At 46.2% G+C, this 25,828-nt stretch overlaps 1 protein-coding gene across 1 annotated transcript in view; it reads left to right on the forward strand.

Moving 5' to 3' along the window:
• APTX (aprataxin) overlaps window positions 1-25,828 on the forward strand; it is a 165,882-nt gene that overhangs the window by 42,561 nt on the left and 97,493 nt on the right. The window contains 1 exon segment of the mRNA XM_033918223.1: window positions 10,320-10,456. Within this exon segment, the coding sequence (XP_033774114.1) occupies window positions 10,320-10,456 (137 nt within the window).

Genomic DNA, 25,828 nt, shown 5'->3' on the forward strand with positions numbered 1-25,828 from the left:
TTTAAAAGCAATATAAGAAATAGATTTAGGAGGCTCTTGATTGTATTTGATTAGCATATGGGTTCTTCATAGAAGTTTTATTATATAAATAAATTATTTTTAATTTAAGAATCTGATTTATACTAAAGATTTAATTAATAGGTAATGTAATGCATTCCTTAATGATATAGGATATGTTTAAATCTTTTGCTGATTCAATAATTAAATTTGTTCTGAATTTAAATTGTATAACTAATGACAATTGAAACAGTTGACAATATTTATTGAAGGTCTTAATTAAACATTTAATAAGAGGAAGATTAATTATAGACACTATTTAATAAATTTCTATATCATAAAGCATATAATTAGATGATTTATGGAAATAAGAGGAATTTGAAGCTAATATTGATATGTAGTCTATCTTAGATGTAAAATCCTTAATGTAGAGAGTTAAGTATACGATGATGTTTTAATCATATTATTAAAATATATTATTTATGAGATGATATATTTGATTATAATTAGATATGTAGATATAATAATATATTAATTCAAAGGTTCACAAAACATATGAAGTCGTTAAATTAAAACTTTGTAAAATTTTTGAATTAGATTAAGTTTTATGAACAATTATTATATATAATGAAAATTTCATATGTGATTTATTTTTGAATATTGTTTTAAAGAAGGTCTATTGGGAGTTTATCATTACTCGATCTAAGATGTGTGTCACCAAGTTAGCACTATTAATAAGGGTTTGGGGAGGGTAGATGTGGGGCAGGGTAGAGAATATAATATTAAGGGTAGGAAATCTTTATGTGCAAAATTTTAAAATATTGGAAATGGTGTCTATTCATTTTAAGTTCAATTCATCTGATTATTTAAAAAACAAATTTTATAATGGAGGTTAAGCTTTTTCACTAAATGTTAATGGCCTTATTCATCAAATAAAAAGGAAAAAAAATGCTTGCTTTTCTGAAACAACAAAATGCCAATCTATGTTTCATATAGGAAGCTTATCAGTGGTAGAATCACAAAAATTGGAAGGGGGTTGAGTAAAGCAATGTTTTTTTTGTACCTGCTCTTGGTAAAAATGCTGGGGTTGCCATATTAATAATTAAAAAGAATACAGCCAATTTTCAGTTGATAGATTCTGATCCTTTAGGAAGGTGGATACATGTAAGAATGAGCATGAGAAATAATACCCTGGACCTGGTTAATGTATATGCCCCAAATACGAATCAAAGTGAATTTTTTAAGAAATTACAACAATTATTACTCCCACTGGCTGCTTCTAATTTAATAGTGGCTGGAGATTTCAATGCTGTTATAGATCTATTAATGAATAAAAAACCAAGTAAAATTATGAAATATTTAGGATTAGATAATTTGATACAATCTTGTGATTTGAAAGATATATGGCTGATACTTCATTTTGATGAGCGGGAATTTTCTTTTTGTTCACAAGTGCATAAATCTTTTTCAAGAATTGATTATATTTTCGTTTCAAATCAATTAGTACAACAAGTGATAAAAGCTTCCATTGATCCTATTTTATTTTCTGATCATGGTGGAGTGTGGATTGAGTTTAAGTTTGTAGAACAGGAATATAGTAGGTCTGTTTGGAGATTCGATAATATATTGATTGCGGATTCAAAATTCCTTGAAGAATTTAATTTAAAAATGATTTAATTTTTCCAATTTAATACCTTGGAAGAAACTAGTATAGAAAAATTATGGGATGCTTTTAAGGCTACCATGAGAGGTAATATTATATCATATTTGGCATATATTGGGAAACAGCTTAAAAAACAGTTTTCTGATTTAGAGAAAGAAATTAAAAATTTGGAAGCTAAATTAGTTGATAAATGGGAACAAAATACCCTACAGCAGGGGTGTCCAACCTGAGGGCCGCATGCGGCCCCGTGAAGTATTTTATGTGGCCCCGGTCAAGGGCGATGCAGTGTTTTCCTCTGCTGCCCCCGGGTGTTTACTGTCTTGCCGGCTCCCTCCGTTTGCGCATTTGTATAGTCCCCAGAAACAGTTTTTATCCCAGGACAAGCAGGCAGCATATTCTTAACGCATGGGTGACGTCACCGACGGAGCCCCGGTACGGACCTTTTTAACTAGAAAGTTCTAGTTGGCCGCACCGCGCATGCGCGAGTGCCTTCCCGCCCGACGGAGGAGAGCGTGGTCCCCAGTTTCTTCGTTTCCGCGGAGCAAAGAAGACGCATGTGCTTTCAACGGCCGTTGAAAAGCTAGTTTCTGCCTTCCCGCTTGCGTAATTTTTCGTTTTTCTTCTAATTTTTCCTTTCGGATTCCCTATTTTTACTTACAAAAAAAAAAAAAAAAAACTCGTCCAGTTTTCTTTATTTTTTCAGGCCGGCCCCGGTGGGGCCTGTTGCCACCATACAGGCCTCCGGATTCGATTTTGCAAAGGCCGTGTTTCCCTTCATGCCCCCTCAACCGGGCTTTAAGAAGTGCCAGCGGTGTGCACGCCCGATCTCTCTCACCGACCCGCACAATTGGTGCCTGCAGTGCCTGGGTCCAGAGCATCGGGCTGACTCTTGCACCCGCTGTGCTACGCTTAAAAAGCGCACATTAAAAAACAGGCAGATCCAGCAAAATCTTTTATTCGGTACCGGATCTGCCATGGAACCTGCTGCGACGGCGACGGCACCACAAAAGTCGGCACCCACGACGTCGACACCACCTGACCCTTCTTCGGGGTCGTTGGGCCCAGGTAAGCCGGCTAAGAAGCCTTCCACTTCCCTTGAGCGCCCTCCTGCCATGGTTGCGACACCGGCCCTCCCGGCACCGCACCGACCCCGCAAACGCTCCGCTCCAATATCGGTGAGTGCCTCATCATCGGCCTCCTCATCGCCGGAGCGTAGAGCGGCACCTATGGTACCGAAGAAGAAAAAAGCGGTACCGGTGCCCCCCCCGGATGACCGCATCGCGGCCATACTCCAAAACCAATTACAGGAGCAGCTCCAGCAACAATTCCAACAACTGTTGCCGGCGTTGCTGGCACTGCACCTTCCGGTACGGGACCGGTCCAAGCCTCGCACTGTCCCATCGGTGTCGACCCCCCTCGGTACCGATTAATACCTCCATGCCGGTGCTCTTGGCTGAAACACCTAAAGTGCATACCCGTACTGCTGCCGACCCTTCCCGGTCCCAGGAACGACATCGGTCTTCCTCTCCCGGTACCGCCTCGGTGCGCTCAGGCAAATCTCTTTCAAAGACCCGCCATGCCGAGCCTTCCACACCGATGTCCAAACGTGCGCACCCTGACGTTAGAGACCCAGACTTGTGGGAAGACTCCCCGCACGGTACCGAAGAGGACGCTTCGTCAACCGACGAAGAACCCTCCATGACCGATACCGCCTCAAAACCAGAACAATCCTCTTTTTCTAAATTCCTTAGGGAGATGGCAGCAGCTCTTTCCATCCCCTTAGAGTCCGACTCTAAAAAGTCTCAGGCTTTCCTCGATGCCCTAGACTTTGAGCAACCTCCCAAGGAATTTCTAAAGTTGCCCGTCCACGACATCTTACGGGAAACTTTCTATAAAAACTGGGAGACTCCCCTCGCAAATTGGATAGCTTGTACCGGGTTATTCCAATCCCAGGGTTTGACAAACCTCAATTGCCCCACGAATCCCTCCTGGTGGAATCTACTTTGAAAAAGTCTCAGGGTTCCAGTGTATATGCCTCCACCCCTCCTGGCAGAGAGGGAAAAACCATGGATAAATTTGGTAAGCGCCTTTTCCAAAATGCCATGCTAGCCAATAGAGCCAACAACTACACCTTCCACTTCTCCTTCTATATGAAGCATCTGGTGCAACAGCTCTCCTCCTTACAGAAATACCTTCCTGAACGTAAGGTCCCTCTTTTCCAGCAACATATTTCCAGCCTCCTCCAACTCAGGAAATTCATGGTTCGCTCCATCTACGACTCATTTGAGCTGACCTCTCGCGCATCTGCCATGGCGGTGGCCATGCAACGTTTGGCATGGCTGAGAGTCTCTGACCTGGACATTAACCACCAGGACCGCCTGGCTAACGCACCTTGTCTGGGTGATGAACTCTTCGGAGAGTCCCTGGACTCAACAACCCAGAAACTCTCAGCACATGAGACCAGGTGGGACACTCTGATTAAACCTAAAAAGAAGACTCCACCTGCTCGCACCTACAGACAGCAGTCTTCATACCAGCGCAGGTTCTCGGCCACACCTCTCAACCTGCCTCAACAGCAGCCTCGCCGACCTCGTCAACAGCATCAATCTCAGGCTCGCTCACAGTCTCACCAACCTGCCAAGCCTCTCCCTCCGTCAAAACCATCTCAGCCCTTTTGACTTTTTCCTCCAGGGCATAGCCAGTCTCCCACCATCATTGCCTCTTCCTCAGCCTATCGGAGGTCGCCTCCAAATCTTCCTCAGCCGTTGGGAGGTCATCACATCAGACCAATGGGTCCTCAACATCATTCGCCACGGCTACTCTCTCAACTTCCAGACTCTTCCACCAGACAATCCTCCCGTAGAGTCTGCTTCTCACTCCTCCCAAACCCCCCTCCTCCTGAGGGAGGTCCACTCCCTCCTTCTTCTCAATGCCATCGAAGAGGTGCCTCCGGACCAAAGGGGTCAGGGATTCTACTCCCGCTACTTCCTGGTTCCCAAGAAGACAGGAGACCTTTGTCCCATCCTCGATCTCAGGGACCTCAACAAGTGTCTGATCAAGGAGAAGTTCAGAATGCTCTCCCTTGCCACGCTTTACCCTCTTCTCTCTCAACACGACTGGCTATGTTCCCTGGACCTCAAAGAGGCCTACACTCACATCCCAATCAATCCGACTTCACGTCGCTACCTACGGTTTCAGATACAGCACCGTCACTATCAGTACAAAGTGCTACCTTTTGGCCTCGCTTCATCGCCCAGGGTGTTCACCATGTGCCTTTTTGTGGTGGCGGCCTTCTTCAGGTCTCACAACCTCCAGGTGTTCCCCTACTTGGATGATTGGTTGGTGAAAGCACCTACGTCTCCACTTGTGCTACAAGCCACTCATCACACCATCTCTTTCCTCCATCTCCTGGGGTTTGAGATCAACTACCCCAAGTCGCATCTGCTTCCCACACAGCGACTTCAGTTCATTGGAGCAGTTCTCGACACCACACTAATGAGGGCGTTTCTCCCCTCCGACCGTCAACGGACCCTGCTCCACCTCTGTCGTCAGGTGCTCCTTCATCACTCCATTCCTGCCCGACAGATGATGGTCCTCCTGGGCCACATGGCCTCGACGGTCCATGTGCTTCCTCTGGCGCGACTCCACCTCAGGACACCTCAATGGACTCTTGCCAACCAATGGTCACAGACCACGGATCTTCTTTCTCATCCCATCTCTGTGACATCGTCTCTTCAGCAATCTCTTCAATGGTGGTTGAACTCCTCAAATCTTTCCAGGGGTCTACTCTTTCATCTACCCCCTCACTCCATGATCATAACCACGGATGCCTCCCCCTATGCGTGGGGAGCTCACCTGGGAGATCTACGCACCCAGGGACTCTGGACCCCTCAGGAGCGTCAACATCACATCAATTTCCTGGAACTCAGAGCCATGTTCTATGCTCTCAAGGCCTTCCAGCACCTTCTCTGCCCTCAGGTCCTTCTCCTGTGCACAGACAATCAAGTCGCCATGTACTACATAAACAAGCAAGGCGGCACCGGATCTCGCCTCCTTTGTCAGGAGGCTCTCAGCATCTGGACCTGGGCCACGGCCCGCAATCTCTTCCTCAAGGCTGTCTATATCCAGGGTGAACAGAACTCCCTGGCCGACAGTCTCAGCCGCATCTTTCAACCTCACAAGTGGACTCTGGACCCTTCAACACTCCACTCCATCTTTGCTCGCTGGGGCACTCCGCAGGTGGACCTCTTTGCAGCGCCTCACAACCATCAGCTACCCCAGTTCTGTTCCAGACTCTTCTCTCCTCATCGTCTGACCCCAGATGCATTCCTGCTCGACTGGACGGATCGGTTCCTCTATGCCTTTCCTCCACTACCTCTGATGTTGCGGACGTTATCCAAACTCCGCAGGGACAGGGCCACCATGATTCTCATCGCTCCTCGGTGGCCTCGCCAATACTGGTTCTCCCTCCTGCTTCAGCTCAGCTCCAGGGAGCCCATTCCTCTTCCTGTGTTTCCTACTCTACTTACGCAGCAACGTCAGTCTCTACTGCATCCCAATCTGTCTTCGCTCCACCTGACAGCTTGGTTTCTCTCGGGCTGACCTCTCCAGAGAATCTGTCTCAGCCTGTCCGTCGCATTTTGGATGCCTCCAGGAAACCGGCCACCCTCCAATGTTACCATCAGAAGTGGACCAGGTTCTCCTCTTGGTGTCTACTGCATCATCACGATCCCACCTCATTAGTGGTGGAAACTGTACTGGACTATTTGCTCTCTCTGTCCGACGCTGGCCTCAAGTCTACCTCAATCAGAGTCCACCTCAGTGCCATCACTGCGTTTCATGAGCCTATCCTCGGAAAACCTCTCACGGCTCATCCACTGGTTTCCCGGTTCATGAGAGGCCTCTTCAATGTCAAACCACCTCTGAAGCCTCCTCCTGTCGTCTGGGACCTGAATGTGGTTTTATCAGCCCTCATGAAACCCCCTTTTGAGCCTCTTGCCACAACTTCGCTCAAACTTCTCACATGGAAGGTGCTTTTCCTCATTGCCATCACCTCTGCCAGGAGGGTTAGTGAGATGCATGCACTGGTCGCCGATCCACCGTTCACTGTTTTTCACCATGACAAGGTGGTTCTGCGTACCCATCCTAAATTCCTTCCCAAGGTGGTCTCGGCTTTTCACCTCAACCAGTCCATTGTGTTGCCTGTCTTTTTCCCTAAACCCCATTCTCATCCTGGGGAACAGGCGTTGCACATGCTGGATTGTAAGCGTGCCCTTGCATACTACCTTGACCGTACCAGGGCTCACCGCTCGTCCCCTCAGCTCTTTCTGACCTTCGATCCTAACCGTCTAGGTCGTCCTGTCTCTAAACGGACGCTTTCCAACTGGCTTGCTGCCTGTATTGCGTTCTGTTATGCTCGGGCCGGTCTCTCACTGGAAGGTGCTGTCACGGCCCACAGGGTCAGAGCTATGGCTGCCTCTGTGGCTTTCCTCCGTTCCACGCCCATTGAGGAAATCTGCAAGGCTGCCACTTGGTCCTCAGTTCACACGTTCACTACTCACTACTGTCTGGATGCCTTCTCCAGACGGGATGGACACTTCGGCCAATCTGTGTTACAAAATTTATTTTCCTAATGGCCAACCATCCCTCCTCCCTCTCTGTTAGCTTGGAGGTCACCCATGCGTTAAGAATATGCTGCCTGCTTGTCCTGGGATAAAGCACAGTTACTTACCGTAACAGGTGTTATCCAGGGACAGCAGGCAGATATTCTTACGTCCCACCCTCCTCCCTGGGTTGGCTTCTTAGCTGGCTTATCTTAACTGGGGACCACGCTCTCCTCCGTCGGGCGGGAAGGCACTCGCGCATGCGCGGTGCGGCCAACTAGAACTTTCTAGTTAAAAAGGTCCGTACCGGGGCTCCGTCGGTGACGTCACCCATGCGTTAAGAATATCTGCCTGCTGTCCCTGGATAACACCTGTTACGGTAAGTAACTGTGCTTTTTGGCCAATGCGGCCCAGGGAAGCCAAAAGGTTGGACACCCCTGTCCTATAGGCTTTACTAAAGGCAAAAGTTAAATATAATGAGATTTCATCAAAATTCGTAAGGAATGATTTGTTTTCCAAACAAACTTTGTATTATGGAAGTTCAAATAAGGCGGGAAGATTATTGACAAATTATCTTAAAGAAAAGAAGGATAAAAATGATTGCAATAAAGGATGAGAAAGGAGTTACACATACTCAAATTGAAAATATCTTAAGTCAATTTCTAAATTTTTATAAAGACCTATATTCTTCTGAGCCTTAGAATTTTTGAATCTAATTATTGGACCGAAGGTTCCTGAACATATAAAAAGAAGTTTGGAAGAGCCTATATCACTAAAAGAATTAGAAACAGCGTTGAAGTCTCTTAGAGTTGGATCCGCTCCAGGTGGTGATGGTTTTACAGTAGAGTTTTATAAATCATTTCAAACTACCTTACTACCTCATTTATTAAATTTATATCAGCACCAACTAACTAAAGGTTGTATTACAGGTACTATGGCAGAATCATTAACAATCGTTTTTCCAAGGCCAAACAGAGACCCCACTTTGGTTCGAAACTACAGGCCTATTTCGCTAATCAATGTTGATGGAAAACTTCTAGCTAAGACATTGACTATACGTTTAGCTAAGGCTCTCCCTTTTATTATTGATATGCACCAAACGGGATTTGTTGCTAAGAGACATTCCTCTAATAATACCAGATTGGCTTTTCATATATTACATTTAACAAAAGCCATGAATGATCCGGCTTTCTCTGTCTCTTTGGACGCGGAGAAAGCCTTTGATCGGGTTGAGTGGACTTTTATGTATCAAGCATTAGAGTGGTTTGGTATAGGTTTGGGATTTATACAAATGATTCAGATGTTGTATAGCTCCCCTGCTGCAAGATTGTATATTAATAATAATTTATCAGAGAGTTTTAATTTGCAGAGGGGGGTTGGACAAGGATGTCCTTTATCTCCTTTGCTGCTTGATATTGTATTAGAACCCTTGTTATTAGCCATTCAACAAGCAAAGGGGATACAGGGTATTCCCCGTACAGATTGGGAATATAAAGTTTCTGCATATGCAGATGATATACTGCTTTATTTGAGAAATCCAGAAACTACCATTCCATGCTTGCTAGAGTTGATAGAAAAATTTGGAAAATTTTCAGGGTATAAGATAAATTGGAGCAAGTCAGAAATTCTTCCACTTAATTTGCATTGTACTAAAGGCTTATTTGATTCGTTCTCATTTGTATGGAAAGAAGATGGATTAAAGTACATGGTACCTTGGTTTACGAGCATAATTCATTCCAGAAGCATGCTCGTAAACCAAATTACTCATATATCAAAGCGAGTATCCCCATAGAAAGTAAGGGAAACTTGCTTGATTCGTTCTCCCCCCACGAGACCAGTGGCACTGCTCTACCCCCCCACCCCCGAGAACCGGCATTGCTCCCCCCCACTCACGAAGGCCCCCCCTGCATGATCTGCCATCCCCCCCGCGATCTAGAATCCCCCCCGCTCGCATGGCCCCCCTCTCCGCCGCGATCCGACATCCTCCCCGTACCCATCATCCACCCGAACACATCACTTACCCCCCATATGGCACCCGGCACCGGCACCAACGCACAGGATATGCCGGTGCCGGTGCCCGAAGATCTGTTGTCCTTTTTGCTGGGCCTTGAGCATCTGCGCATGCTCAAGGCCTTAGTTCCTGCTCTCTCCGAGATTCTCGGAGAGATTTTATAAATATGACATGCAAAAATGGAATTATAATAATTTTAAAAAGATTTGGGGGCCATTAACTAATTATTGTAATGAATAGACATCATTTTCCAATGAAAGTACATTTATACGTAGGGGGAGGGGGGTGGGTAGAAAGTTCTTTTAAAGGTCTTATTTATAGATAGGAATATAATATGTATATGATATTTTGAATTAAATTATATGTGGGAAGTGTGGGTGGGAGGGAATAAATTTATGTATGTAAATCATAATTGAATGAATTTCAAGTGATATGTAAAAATTTAATATGATGTTATATTGTGCACTTGTAAGATGGAAAAATGAATAAAGAATTTGAAAATAAATAAATAAATAAATAAAATACCTTTAAAACAAATAGGAGGAAATATTTTTTCACTCAAAGAATAGTTAACTCTGGAACTTGTCAAAGGATGTGGGTAACAGCGGTTAGCATAGCTGGGTTTAAGAAAGGTTTAGACAAGTTCCTGAAGGAAAAGTCTACAGTCTGCTATTGAGGTACACAGGGAGCAGCCCTTAGATTGGTAGCAAAGAATATTGCTACTATCTGGGTTTCTGTCAGGTACTTGTGGCCTGGATTGGCTACTGTGGAAACAGGATACTGGGCTAGATGGACCATTAGTCTGACCCAGTATGGCTATTCTTATGTTCTCATTCATAATCTTATAAGGACATAAGAATAGCCTTACTGGGTCAGACCAGTGGTCCATCAAGCCCAGTAACCCGTTCTCTTGGTGGCCAATCCAGGTCACTCTTTGGGTGCTAATTTGTGCAGGCATTTTTTTTCCTCATATGTCATGTTCCAGTGCAAAATGTAGTATCTTGTATTTCCTCTGCAGAGTTTAAACACTTGTGCTTTCCCACAGGGCCATGCAGGTGTGCTGGTTGGTGAGCAGAGAGATACACCACAGGCCTAAAATAAAACTGCCCCACTTAGAAGCAGTGGTGATAGGGCGAGGGCCTGAGACGGAGATAGTGGATAAGAAATGCTCCCGGCAGCAAGGTACGTACATTTCAGTGTTCTCCCCAGAAATTTTTTCCAGCTGGGTGGCATGAAAAAGTGGCTGGGTGGGGCGGTATGGGGAAATTTGGTGGTGGGGAAAATGAAATGTGCATTGTTTTTATTAGTTAATTATTATTAATTATTTTCCAATGCTCAATATGACTTCCTTTTTTAAGCTTTGACACTTAGGCAGTGTTCCAGTAGCATTTAAACCACCCTTGAAAAAAAGTAATGCAGATCCTCTTATTCCGAATAACAATTGGCCAGTATCAAACCTTCCATTTCTTTCAAAACTACCGTACTTGAGAGAGTGGTATTCAACCAACTTCAAACTCATGTTGAATCTGTTAATGCTTTGCATCCCCGGCAATCTGTTTTTTGTTTAAGACATAGCACAGAGACAGTAGTTCCTGCTTTAGGGTTCTTTATACAAAGCTCCGATAATAATTATTCCACAGCAAATGCACTGAAACCCATAGGAATTGAATGGACTTTGGTGCATTTGCCATGGGAGAATCACTACTGTGGCTTTGTAAAAGGGGCCCTTACTGAGTGAACTCCATAGTCACCTAGACCAGTGGTTCCCAACCCTGTCCTGGAGGACCACCAGCCAGTCGGGTTTTTGGGATAACTCTAATGAATATTCATGAGACAGATTTGCATATAATGAAGGTGATAGGCATGCAAACCTGCCCCATGCACATTCATTAGGGCGATCCTGAAAACCTGAATGGCTGGTGGTCCTCCAGGACAGGGTTGGGAACCACTGACCTAGATCACTGTTCTTCAACTGCCGGTCCACAAAAAATTTCTGCCGGTCCGCACAGGGCCGGCAAGATTGAGTCGGCAGTTAAATTTCCTGCCAACTACGGTAGTGTTGGCGGAAGGCTGCTGTTCCACCCAGCCTCGGACGATCAAGACAGGCTGCCGACGTAGGAGACTTCCCTCTGTGAGTCTTGCCTATTCAGAAACAGGAAGTTAAAACAAAATAGGTGGGACTCAGAGAGGGAAGGTCCCGACGTCGGCAGCCTGTCTGTCTTGATTGCCGCCCCTGCTGAATCGCTGAAGAGGGCTGCGGGGAAGGTGCAGGTGGAAGGGAGAGAGATGCAGGTGTAAGGGAGATGGTCAGCGTGCGCGGGAGCAAGATCATGGGGAGCCTTCGACAGTGGCTGTCTCCCCTTCCAGCAGCTCTCGTACTTGCCAGGGCAGTGATTCACCGGCAACTTCCTCTTTCCTCAGAGGTGGCAACGGACCCAAGGCTGCCTAAGTAAATCGCTGCTGCAAGCAAGTACTGAGAGCTGCTGGAAGGGGAGGAAGCCACTGTTGGAGGCTGGGAAGCTGCTGGATAAAGGGAGAGCTGCTATTGGACCTGGAGGGAGGTAGAAGGAGAGATGCTGCTGGGAAGGGAAGAGGGAAAGGGATGGGAAGAGAGTTACTGTTGGATAGGGGTAGGAGGGAAGGGAGAAAGAATAAAGGAAGGAAACAGCTGGCAGGGAGATTATAGGAGGGGAAGGGGGTCAGGGTGGAATGGAGAGATCAGATGAGGGAAAGGGGAGAGAGAGGAATGAGAAAGTAGAGAGAGATTGATGCTGGAAAGGGGGTCAGCAGAGAAATGAGAGAGGGATAAAGATGCTAGATCTGATGTAGGAGAGAGAAAAATAAAGAAAGCAGTAAAACTGGAATGAATGATGTAAAAAGGAGAGAGGAGGCACAGGCTAGCTTCAAGGGGAGAGGGGCAAAGAAAGAAGTCAGATACATATGGAAAGGGGAGGGGGCAGACAGTGGATGGAATGGGCAGATGCTGGATTGAAGAGACTGGGCAGATGCTGGATTGAAGAGACAGGGCAGATGCTGGAAGGAAAAGAGTGAAAAGAAGATGAAAGTAGAAACCAGAGACAACAAAAGGTAGAAAAAAATATTTTTTTTTCTATTTTGTCATTAGAGTATATCAGATTTGAAATATATATCCTGCTAGAGACATAACTGGGGGACTGCAAAGCCCAGACAGTGCTTATTTAGCTTCCAGCTGGCTTAGGGCTCTCTTGGACCAGAGGGCACTCCCCTAACACTATTCCTGTCGTGTGTGACTGCAGTATTCTGTTAGCATGATAGTTCTGTGTAGCATTCTATAATAACTTGGCTTGATCAGTTTTCTTAATAGTAGAGGGGATATATGTGAAGGGGAGGGGAGACATGGGTTTTGTTGGTCCTTGCTCCGTATATTTGTATTTATAAAATGACAATTGTACAGAATATTGTTTCTTTTTATACTTTAATAAAATGTGTTCAATATAAAATCATAACTGTGGCTTGTGCAGCTGGGACCAGATGGTTTGCGGGGACCGAGCTCACAGAGATGGGACGGAAATGGTTTTTTAAAAATTTCAGTCTTAGTAGTTTGCCGGACCACAAAATAATTCTTTTATTTATGGGTGTAAAAAGGTTGAAGAACACTGACCTAGGCCAGTGTTTCTCAACTTCTTCAAGCCAAGTACCCCCTAAGTCTCTAATATACCAACCAAGTACCCCAGTCCAAGCTCCGCCCCTGACCCCACCCCCATTATAATAGTACTAATTGTAATGCAATTTCTTCCATTCATTTTTCATGTACATGCAATATAATCTTATTAATTCACAATGGTAATCACAAAATTAAAAAAACACAAGGCACACCGTATGCAGAGAAAATGATAATTATCATTTATATTCGGGGGGTTTTCAGAGGTCAAGGCAGATGACTTTAAAATTTGCAATGTTACCTCAGTAGCAACTATAGAAAAATAGACAAATATAGTGCAAAATATAGATAAATTATAAATTCTCAAAACTGACACATTTCGATCACTAAATTGAAAATCATTTTTCCTACCTTTGTTGTCTGGTGATTTAATTCGTGTTTGGTTGGACTTTCTTCTGACTATGCATCCAACATTTCTTTCTTTCTGCCTCCTGCATGCTTCCTCTCCTCCGGACCTCATTCCCTTCCCTAACCAACATCTCTCTCTCTCTCTCCCTCCCTCCATGAGTTCAAATTTTCTTCCTCTCTCCTCCGCCCCTATTGGCACCATATCTCCTTCTCTCTCCCTCCTCTGTTATGATCTTGCATCTCTCTGTTCTTCCTCAGGGTCTCTCCCGCCCCCTTTGTCTCTTCTGTCTGCCCCTCCCATAGGCCAGCCTCTGCTTTATGTCATAGAAAGATGATGGAAGATAAAGACCAAATGTCCCATCCAGTCTGCCCCTTTGGTCCAGGCCTCTGTCTCTCTGATGCTTAAAACACCGCCCCTCCCTCTCTCCCCCCCCATATCCAGCATTTGTTCTCCTTTCTTCCAGGTCTTTCTCTGCCTCTCTCTCTCTCCCTCCTTCCTCCCTCCCTCCCTCCTTGGTCCAGAATCTTTCCACCTCTCTGCAGTCTCTTTCTCTCTCTCTTCCCTCTATACACCCCCAAGTTCAACATCTGCCCCCTCTCTTCTGCCTCCCCTTTGCTTCAGGTTTCTCCCTCTGTATTCCTTCTGCTAACATTTCGAGTCCTCCCACCTTTGTTTCAGGTCTTTCTGTATCTCTCACTCTCTTTGTCTTCCACCTCCCCAGGGCCTAGCATATCTCTCTCCTCGGTTCAGGGTGTTTCCCCTCTCTGCAGTCTCTTTCTCTCCCTCTATACCCCTCTAGTCAGCATCTGCCCTATCTTCCCCCTCCCTTTTGGGTTAAGTCTGCTTTCCCACCCCTCCTCAAGGTCCTTTTATGTCTCTCTCCTCCTCTCTTCCACACACCCATGTCCAGATCCAGCATCTCTGAAAAGTTTTAAAAGTTACCAACTAATTCATCCCTTGTAATATCAACCATACCCCCCAAACTCGCTTACATTCTTCTTTTTGAAGCTGTCCCTGAGCGCGGAAACATAACTAATCGTACCACAAAACCACCCTATACTGAGCAACAGACGCTCCTCTGAGCTCTTAACTCCCACGCAAAAATAATAGACTCCTGCACCATAGTGTCCAACTCGATTTGAGTGGCGTTCCGCCGTGCATACCTGACAAGTGCTTCCCAGTTTGATTGGTGGAGAGAAGTGAAAGGAACCTGAAAGGGACCATAGCTGAACTGCTTCAACTAATAGCCAATCTGTTGATTGAATTGGGAAAAATTCCGGAGGACTGGATAGTGGCGAATGTTACGCCGATCTTCAAAAAAGGTTCGAGGGGAGACCCAGGAACCTACAGACCAGTGAATCTAACCTCAGTACCAGGAAAGATGGTAGAGGTGCTGATAAAGGACCGCATCATTGATCACCTTGACAGACACGGTCTGATGAGGACCAGCAAGCATGGCTTCAGCAAAGGCAGATCTTGTTTGACAAACTTGCTGCACTTCTTCAAGGGAGTAAACAGGCAGATAGACAAGGGCGAGCCGGTCAACATTGTATATCTGGACTTTCAGAAGGTGTTCGACAAGTTTCCGCATGAACAACTACTTCATAAAATTGCGAGCCATGGAATTGAGGGTGAAATACTTATGTGGATTAAAAACTGGCTGGAGCATAGGAAACAGAGAGTGGGGATAAATGGACAATACTCGAACTGGAAGAGCGTCACCAGTGGGGTGCCTCAGTGCTCGGTGCTTGGACCTGTGCTCTTCAACATATTTATACATGATCTGGACAATAGATATCGACGAGCGAGGGTGATAAATTTGTGGACGATACGAAGTTATTCAGAGTAGTGAAGACGCAGGGGGATTGCGAAGATCTGCAATGTGACATAATCAGGTTGAGGAATGGGCATCGGCATGGCAGGTGAGGTTCAACGTGGATAAGTGTAAAGTGATGCATGTCAGTAACAGAAATCTCATGCACGAATACAGGATGTCCGGGGTGGTACTTGGAGAGACCTCCCAGGAAAGGGACTTGGGAATTCTGATCGACAAGTCGATGAAGCCGCCCACGCAAAAGGGCGAACAGAATGCTAGGAATGATAAAGAAGGGGATCACGAACAGATCGGAGAAAGTTATCATGCCATTGTACCGGGCCATGGTGCGCCCTCACCTGGAGTACTACGTCCAGCACTGGTTGCCGTACATGAAGATGGACACGGTACTACTCAAAAAGGGTCCAAAGAGCGACTAAGATGGTTAAAGGGTTGGAGGAGCTGTTGTACAGCAAAAGATTAGAGAAACCTAGACAGATTTAAGACTGCTCTAAAAAACCTTTCTATTTAACAACACATACAGCTAATTTTCCAGTGCAAGAGGTTCATGCTGCAGAAGAAATCCATTCTGGATTTTTCACTCTGCCTCTATTATACTTCACTGGACTTTGTAGCTCCACCTTCAGTTCTTTTCTTCTGTATGCATGTCTGCAGATGTGTGTGTTCTGCTCTTCCCATTTTATTATTTTTAATCTGATATAATTTTGTCCCCTTTTTGGGTATTTTAGTGCTTGCAGCGATTTTGAAGCTCTGCCTGCTTGAAAATTCACAGACTTTGGTCTGTAGCTGACAGGTTGATTCCTCTGGGTACCTGTGGTACCTGTTAGTCAGCTGCATAGTTTGTTCTAGAGCTCAGGGCCGTCCCTGAGGTGGTGTTACCTTCTGTTAATCAGGGGTTGGGCGCAGGCTGTTAGGCATCCTTAGGCTCAGCGGGGGTCTCCCTGCATTGTCGTGCCTCCATCCATACCGGTGCACATCCATTGCTCCGCAGGTTGGAGGTGTAGTCAGACATAGGAGTTTGACTTGCAGCCCGAAGATGAGCTTTACGGAACATTCCGAGCATTTGGCAGTGAATCTTCTCATGAACAAACCACCAGTGGAGAAGTTCAAAATTCCAGGTGTGCAACTTTATTTCAAAACTTTACTTAACAGTGCGAAGGCTCGACACACACGTGTTTCGGCCTCAATGGCCTGCCTCAGGAAAATACAATTTTATTGACATATAAAAAAAAATAACAAATAAATAAAGCAATATTATATACAAAACAACATAGAAATATACACCAATGATGTCATACAAATGTCATGATGATATCAAAGAGAAAGTAAACATATAAAATCTTAACATTAGAAGTTAAAAATAGAAATAAAATAGGAAAGGTGGAGTGGAGAAGAAAAGACGCTTAAGGGAAATGGGTAAAACTGAGGGGGGAGAAGGCCGCTGAAAGCACTGGGGAAGACAAAGGGGTGGAGAAGGACGCTGAAAGGACATGGGGAAGACAGAGGGGGAGAAGGACCCTGAAAGGACATGGGGAAGACAGAGGGGGGAGAAGGACCCTGAAAGGACATGGAGAAGACAAAGGGTGGAGAAGGACGCTGAAAAGGACATGGGAAGACGGGGGGAGAAGGACGCTGGATTCCTCGCGGGGATGGATGGGGACGGAGGGGATTCCTCGCGGGGACGGAGGGATTCCTCGCAGGGACGGGTGGGGATGGGTGGGAGTCCTCACGGGGACGGGTGGGACTTTGGCGGGGACGGGTGGGGACAGGTGGGATTTCTGTCCCCGCGCAACTCTCTACCCTGCCCCTTACCTTTGTGGTGCTTCCCCACCCGACCGACAACAGAACAGGCCCGGTCGGACAAACCTCCCCTGCCCTGTAGCCGCGAATCTAAATTACCTTCTTATAGCAGCTGGAGTATTGAAGCTGCTGTAAGAAGGTAATTTAGATTCGCGGCTACAGGGCAGGGAGGTTTGTCGGCCAGGTCTGTTGTCGGTTGGTCGGGGGAAGCGCCACAAAGGTAAGGTGACCTGACCGGCTGTGAACACTTCCCCTATTGCTGCACTCGGGGCGGACCTCCCACCCCCTTTGGTACACCATTGCCTTCTTCCTACCTGCCCTGCCGCACACAGCCGACCGGAAGTCTTCCCGATATCAGCGCTGACGTTGGAGGAAGGGAGGGCTTTGCTTAAGCCCTCCCTCCGACATCAGCGCTGACATCGGGAAGACTTCCGGTCGGCTGTGTGCTGCGGCAGGGCAGGTAAGGAGAACGAGACCCTCGGAGGCGTCCCCACGGGATACCCGTGACCCAAAGGGGGAACCCGTGGGATCCCTGTGGGTCCCGCGGGATGCCCGTCATCCCTGTTCCCGTGCAGCTTTCTACTCCGCAGTCCATTATGCAGAAAATGATCACAAGCAGCTTCATTCTCACTGGAGACAGACACCCCCCGTTCCCGTAGTTATACATTTCATTCGCAGGTGCATGATGCAAGTTCCAGAATTGATTTATGGCTAGGGGACAGGTTGCTATACTCCTGGGTGATAAGGAATGAAATCCATACTAGCACCCTTCCTGACCATGACCCTGTTGAGCTAATGTTGCGGATACTGGGGGAGGCATCTCCCAGGCCCCCCTGGAGATTCTTAGAAGCCTTGCTCAATGAGCCAAAACATATAGAACAGTTGACTAATGATTTCCAGGGCTATTTGAATATTAATGACCAAGATGGGGTATCGCCTCAGACTCTCTGGGAAGCTGGTAAAGCTTTAATGAGAGGCAAAATTATTGCCCTTCAAGCCTTTAGTCATAAAACCCGGGTAGAAAGAGAGAACACTCTACGGAGTGAATTACATACTGTTAAATGTAGGATGAAACAGGGACCGACAATGACAATGGACCCTTGAACAGGAGCTTACACAAGCATTATGAGATTTGGAGCTGGTCTCAGTGGGAGAAGCATTGTAGAAAGTGCAACAAGAACACTTTGAATTTAGCAATAAAGCTAGTAGATTACTTGCCAATAAGCTTAAGAATCAAGCTACATGTAATATTTCTCAAATATATGATGCCCATTTTTGTGATTCTACCCTTGAGATCAGTGCAGCTTTCTTGGAGTTTTATCGGAAGTTCTATAGTGCTGAGGCTGTTAAGACGAAAACGGAGATGGCTGCCTATTTGGACTCTATCCCTTTAAAGCAGGGGTGTCCAACCGTGGCCCGAGGGCCGCATGCGGCCCCATAAAGTATTTTGTTTGGCCCCGGTCGAGGACGATGCAGTGTTTTCCTCCGCTGCCCCCCCGGTTGTTTACCATCTTTCTGGTTCCCTCCTCTGTCTTTCTGCAGCATTTGTGCGGCCCCAGAAACATTTTTTTCGGCCAATGCGGCCCAGGGAAGCCAAAAGGTTGGACACCCCTGCTTTAAAGCATATCACGGATGGGGAAGTGGATTTTTATCATACCCTATTCAGGTTGAAGAGACCCTACAGGTTATTCAGGCTTTACCCATAGGTAAATCTCCAGGCCTAGATGGCTTCACAAATGGCTTGCCAAGCTTTTGGCTCCTATACTGACACGCATGTTTAATACCCTTAATGATGGGCAACCCTTGCACCATTCCTGGAGGCTGGCGACCATTGTTTTATTGCAGAAACCGGGTAAATTGCCCACTGAGTGTTCTTCCTATTGGCCAATCTCGCTTTTAGATAGTGATTATAAAATTTTCACCAAGATCCTTACCAATAGGTTGTAGACAGTCATACCTAATTTGATCCATATCAATCAGGTGGGCTTTATCTACATTAGAAATACCTTTGATGATAATAAAACAGCACTCCACCTTATTTGGTCGGCCAGGAGGACTGGCTCCCCTACTTTAGTATTGTCTTTAGATGCTGAAAAGGCATAGGGTGAGCTGATCCTTCCTGTTTTGTACCTTATCAAGGATGGGGATTCGGGGTAGATTTTTGGAATGGCTATATGCTATCTATCATACGCCTTTAGCGGTGCTACGTATCAATGGGCACTATACTGAATCCTTTGAATTGTTTCAGGGAACCCGGCAGGGATGCGCTCTGTACCCCCCTCTTGTTTGCCATTGTAATTGAATCATTGGCCAGTTTAATATGAAACTGTTCTGAGATAGAGGGCATCCCAATGGGCAATCAGCAATATAAAATTCAACTCTTTGCTGATGACGTTTTGCTATTGTTACAAAATCCGAAGAGGTCTTTAACTGCAGTTTCCCAAGTCTTAAGAATCTATGAAGAGTATTCTGGCTTCTGTATTAATATGTCCAAATCAGAAATACTGAATGTTAATATCCCACAGGAGCAGGTGTAACTCTGCAAATGTTATATCCCTTTCCCATGGGCCCGCTCATATATTAGATATTTCAGCGTTAATTTGTCCTTGGACCCTGCAGACCTTTACAAGGTAAATTATCCAGCTTTGATGACTTGGACAGATGGAAAGGTTTGACCACTAGTTGGATAGGTTGTATTGCAGTAGTGAAGATGATGCTCCTTCCTAAACTAGTATACCTGTTTATCCCAGGACAAGCAGACAGCATATTCTCCACATGTCGGTGATGTCATCCACGGAGCCCCAAAGCGGACAGCCTCGTAAGCAGACTTGCTTGAAGAACTTTCAGGAAGTTCGTGAGTGCTGCACTGCGTATGCGCGAGTGCCTTCCTGCCGAACGTAGGTCACGTGTCTCATCTGAGGTACCTCAGTTCTAATTTTTCCGACTTCGAGTTGTACTTTCTTGCACTGCGGCTTTTTTCTTTCTTTTGTTTCTAAGTCACTGTGCGTCACACTTTAAAAAAAAAAAAAAAAAAAAAACTTTACTTTTTTTTTCTTCCGTTCTTGTCCAGCCTTAGGGCCTGCTGCCGGCCCTCGATTGGCTGCGGCCGTACTTTTTTTCTATGTCCCGGCCTGTTACGGGATTTAAAAGGTGTAGCCAGTGCAACCGGGTGATTTCACTCACTGACCCGCACTGTTGGTGTATCAAGTGCTTAGGACCCGAACATTGTCCTGAATTGTGCTCACGCTGTGCTACCCATCAAAAAAGAGCTCTCCAGAGATGTCGTGTCCAGATTCAGCAGCTCTTTGGAATGGAGCCCTGTACTGAAAAGGCCTCGGCCTCGTTGGTCAAGCCCTCGATCTCCAGCAAGTCACCTTCGTCAGTGAAGGCCTCGTCTGCTGCGCCTCCTAAGGCCTCATCCTCAGGCAAGTTTGTTCTTCCCTCCGCAAGTACGCTAGCTAAGAAGCCTCCAACTGAGTCTCAGGCTTTCCAGGCAACAAGTGCAGTCGTACCAGCCTCTATGAGACCTCCTGCGAAGCGTGCCTCCAAAAATAGGGAATACTCATCTTCGAGGTTGCCCTCTATGGAGCGCACTGCTGCACCTTCTAGACCAGAGTCATTGGTCTCGATGCCTGTCTTCGAAGACATGCTGGAAGTCATCTTGACCAAGCAGCTTAGCTCTATGTTTGCTAAGTTTGCCCCTGCCTCGACCCTGCTTCCTGTGAGCCAGTCTGAGCGTTCTGTCAAGGCACGAGGAGCTATACCTGACAGGTCTCGACCTTTGTCCTCCAGTGACTCCTCGCCTCATCCTTCCAGATCCAGGTCTCCAGCTACTCAACCTGCTCGAGAGGTGGTGCAGAAGCCTCGATCCAGGTCTCATTCGAAGCAATCCTCTTCATCGAGGCACCTGTCTTGGAGGAGAGATACGGAGTCTTCTCTCCCTCGGTCTTCAAGGCCCATCGAGATTCCCTCCAAGCCCGGGCATAAGTCTCGAACCAGGAAGCCTTTAACGCCTCGGTCTTCTCCACCTCGAGGCTCGTCCAGTCCCCTGATTCCTCTGTCAAGGCATGCTACGAGGGATCCTCGTTCGCCGGTTTCTACGAGGCATGAGTCGAGGCATTCAGTCCCTTACACTCCTCGGACCTCTCCATCATGTCCTGTCAAACGTAAGCACTTTCTGACTCTGCCTATATCACACAGTGGAGCTTCTTCTGTGATTCTTATGTTGGATACAGAGATCCCTTCCCAGTATTCCAGGGAGACTTCTCCTTCTTATTCTGCAGCACCTCGCTCTTACTCTATTTCTCCTCCTGAGGGTTCTTCATCTTCGAAGTCCACATCATTTTCCAAATTCATATTTGACATGAGTAATGCTCTTCAAATTGATCTACAGTCTGAGTCTAAGTATACTCCTGAGTATTTGGCTGAGATGGATTTGCCCCATCCGCCAAAGGACACTTTGAGATTTCCCATGAATCCTGTTCTGAAGCAAACTTTCCTGAGAAATCTTGAGACTCCTTATTCTATTCCGGCTATACCCTCCAAAATGGAATCTTGTTACCGCACGGTTCCTTGTAAAGGGTTTGAGAAGCCGCAATTGTCCTCACCAATCTTTGGTGGTAGAATCATCTATCAAAAGTATAATCCCACCAAAGTCTATGCTGCAGTCTCCAGGAAGAGAGGGACGGACCATGGACAAATTTGGACGCCATCTGTATCAAAATTCCATGATGGCAAACAGGATATTGAACTACAACTTCGTATTCACCTCTTATCTTAAATACTGCATAAAGACCATGCCCTACTTCTTCTCAGACTTACCTGAGCAGCGGTTGCCTGAGTTTCAACAGCTCCACCATACTCTATCTCAAATATGTCTGTTTATGCTCCAGGCAACTTATGATGCATTTGAAATTTCATCTCCAGTCACTGCTTTTTCAGTGGCAATGTGACGTCTGGCTTGGTTAAGGATTGTGGACATGGATCCTAATCTTCAAGATCGTCTAGCCAATATACCCTGTCAAGGTAATGAGCTGTTCGACGAATCCATTGAGGTTGGCACCAAGCGTCTGTCAGAGCATGAACGGTCATTTGCCTTTTTAATTCGACCTAAGCCTAAGCCTCCAGCTACTAAGCCTTATAAACCACCGCAACATTGTTATCCACAGAAATTTACTCCAGCTTATTCCCGGCCTCCACCCAGCAACAACAGCGCCAGCAGAAACTCCAGACTCCTGCTGTAGCTAAGCCTACTCAGTCTTTTTGACAATCTAGATCAGAGCATAATGTCCATCTTCATGATTCAGTCTTCTGCTCTCCCCATCGGAGGTCGCCTCCATCATTTTTACCAACAATGGGAGCACTTTACTTCTGACCTATGGGTTCTTACTATCATCAGAGAGGGATACTTGCTTCAATTTCTTCAAATTCCACCAGATTTTCCTCCAAAAGAGTTTCCTTCCAATGTGTCGCAATTCCCCCTTCTTCTTCAGGAGGCTCAGACTTTTCTTTGCCTCCATGCCGTCGAAGAGGTTCCCTTGGCCCAACGGGACACAGGTTTTTATTCCCGTTACTTTCTGATGCCAAAGAAGACGGGAGATTTGCGACCCATCCTGGACCACAGAGCTCTCAACGAATTTCTTGTCAAAGAAAAGTTTTGAATGTTCTCTCTTCCAGACCTGTATCTGATGGATCAAGAAGATTGGTTATGCTCCCTAGATCTCAAAGAGGCTTACACTCATATTCCAATTCATCCAGCCTCTCTCAGATTTCTAAGATTTCAGGTGGGGAATCTTCATCTCCAATACAGAGTCCTCCCTTTCGGGCTGGCATCATCTCCCAGAGTTTTCACCAAATACCTGGTGGTGGTGGCTGCAGCCCTGCGGACACAGGGTCTTCAAGTCTTTCCATATCTGGATGATTGGCTCATCAAAGCTTCGTCACAAAAGGAGTTATTGTAGCGAACCAACGGACTATTTCATTTTCTACAAAGTCTTGGGTGCGAAATCAACTTTCCAAAGTTCCAGCTAAGCCCCTCCCAAACTCTACAGTTTATTGGAGCCATCCTGGATACTGTTCAACTGAGAGCGTTCCTACCCCAACAACTCATTCAGCTTTGTCAACAAGTGTCTTCCCTCATGTCCATCTTGGCAAGACACATGATGGTTCTCCTAGGTCACATGGCCTCTACAGTTCATGTGACTCCTTTTGCCAGACTTCACCTCCGAATTCCCTCAGTGGACCCTGGCATCTCAGTGGCAGCAGGCTTGCGACCCCCACTTTCTCAACACATTGCAGTGACTTCTTCGTTGAGACAGTCTCTCCACTGCTGGATGCTCTCTTCCAGTCTTTCCAGGGGTTTGTTATTTCATCCCCCCTCATCAGAAGGTTCTCACAACAGATTCCTCGACCTACGCTTGGAGGGCTTACCTAGATGGTCTCCGTACTCAAGGCCAATGGTCCAGTGCAGATTGTCGATGTCCTATCAATCTGTTGGAACTCAGAGCGATCTTCAATGCTCTGAAAGCTTTTCAGCCTCTTCTCCACGACAGGGCAGTCCTCATTCGAATGGACAATCAAGTCGCTATGTATTATGCTAAACAAGCAGGGAGAAACAGGATCTCTCCCTCTTTTCCAGGAAGCTCTGAAGCTTTGGAATTAGACAATCCTTCACAACACCTTCCTGAAAGCTGTCTACATCCAAGGAGAGAAAAACTGTCTGGCGGACCAAATTGAGTCGTCTCCTGCAACCTCACGAATGGACACTCAATTCCTCGTCTCTGCATCACGTTTTTGCTCAATGGGGAACTCCTTAGATAGACCTCTTTGCATCTCCCACACAACAACAAACTGCCTCAGTTTCTGCTCCTGGATATACTCTCCTCACCGCCTCGAGGCAGGTGCTTTTCTTCTGGAATGGGCGAATCCAATTTCTCTATGCGTTACCTCCATTCCCTATGATTTCTCAAGACTCTTGTCAAACTCAAGCAAGAGCATGCCACCATGATTCTGATAGCTCCTCAGTAGCCCAGACAACTATGGTACTCCCTTCTACTTCAACTCAGCCCCAGGGAGCCTCTACTTCTACCAGTATTTCCCTCTCTGCTTACACAGAGAGGGAAGGGTCAAGGGTCAATGGGTCTCTGCTTCATCCCAACCTGCAGTCTCTACACCTGACAGCTTACAGCTTTGGTATCTCTCAACTTACCTTCCTCTCTACAGTTTTCTCAATCTGTACAGGACATTCTAGAGGCTTCCAGGAAGCCTGCCACTAAGCAGTGTTACAATACACCCAGAAATGGACTAGATTCTCTGCTTGGTGCACCATTCATCACAAGGAACCTCAGTCTACCTCCTTGTCTTCAGTTTTGGATTACCTGTTACATTTATCTTAATCAGGCCTTAAATCCACATCCATTCGAGTCCATTTTAGTGCGATTGCTGCTTTTCATCAGCCTGTCGACGGGAAACCCCTGTCATGCTCATCATTTGGTTTCCAGGTTTATGAAAGGACTTTTCAATGTCAAACTACCTCTCATGCCGCCTCCAGTGGTTTGGGATCTCAATGTTGTTCTTGCACAATTGATGAAGCCTCCTTTTGAACCAATGGCTTTGTGCTCATCTAAAATATCTCACTTGGAAAATAGTTTTTTTCATTTGCGCTCACCTCTGCTAGATGGGTCAGTGAGCTACAAGCTTTAGTGGCAGATCCATCTTTCACAGTATTCACTCATGACAAGGTGGTCCTCTCTACTCATCCTAAATTCTTACCTTAAAGTAGCTTCAGAATTTAATCTCAATCAATCCAATTGTATTTCTAGTGTTTTTTCCAAGCCTCATTCTCATCATGGAGAAACAGCTCTTCATACTCTGGACTGTAAACGTGCTTTGGCTTTCTACTTGCAAAGCACTCAAACCTCACAAAACTGCTCCTAACTTTTTTAGCTCCTTTGATCCGAATAAGTTGGGGCATCCTGGATGGCCGCTTGCATCTCTTTCTGCTATGCTCAGGCTGGTCTCCCTCTGCAGGTTCGAGTCGCATAGAGTTAGAGCTATGGCGGTGTCTGTAGCTTTCCTCAGATCAACTCCTATTGAGGAAATCTGCAAGGCTGCCACTTGGTCCTCGGTTCATACATTCACCTCTCATTATTGTCTGGATGTTTTCTCCAGACGGGATGGCCATTTTGGCCAGGCAGTTTTATAACATTTTAATTTGCCAACATTCCCACCATCCCCATTCTGGCTATCTTGGAGGTCACCCACATGTGGAGAATATGCTACCTGTTTGTCCTGGGATAAAGGCACAGTTACTTACCGTAACAGTTGTTATCCAGGGACAGCAGGCAGATATTCTCACAACCCACCTACCTCCCCTGTTTGGCTTCTTAGCTAGCTATCTGAACTAAGGTACCTCAGAGGAGACGCGCGACCCTTGTTCAGCGGGAAGACACTCGTGCATGCACGGTGCAGCACTCGCAAACTTTTTGAAAGTTCTTCAAACAAGTCTGCTTGCGAGGCTGTCTGCTTCGGGGCTCCATGGATGACGTCACCCACAAGTGGAGTCCCTGGATAACAACTGTTATACCCAGGACAAGCAGGCATGATATTCTCACATGTGGGGTGACGTCATCTACGGAGCCCCAGCGCGGACAGCTTTTCAAGCAAACTTGATTGAAGTTTCAAGTTTGCTACACTGCACCACGCATGTGCATGCCTTCTTGCCCACTAGAGGGCGCATCCCCACCTCGTGGTCCTCAGTTCATTCTCTTCCGCGGAGCCAGAAGCCCTGTGGAAATTGTACTCTTAGTATTTGCCTTCTGTCACCGCGGCTGTGTCCCTTATTTCGACTCGGTCGCTGTGTTTTTCTTTGTT

Source organism: Geotrypetes seraphini, chromosome 1 (genome assembly GCF_902459505.1).
Source record: "Geotrypetes seraphini chromosome 1, aGeoSer1.1, whole genome shotgun sequence".
Lineage (NCBI taxonomy): Eukaryota > Metazoa > Chordata > Amphibia > Gymnophiona > Dermophiidae > Geotrypetes > Geotrypetes seraphini.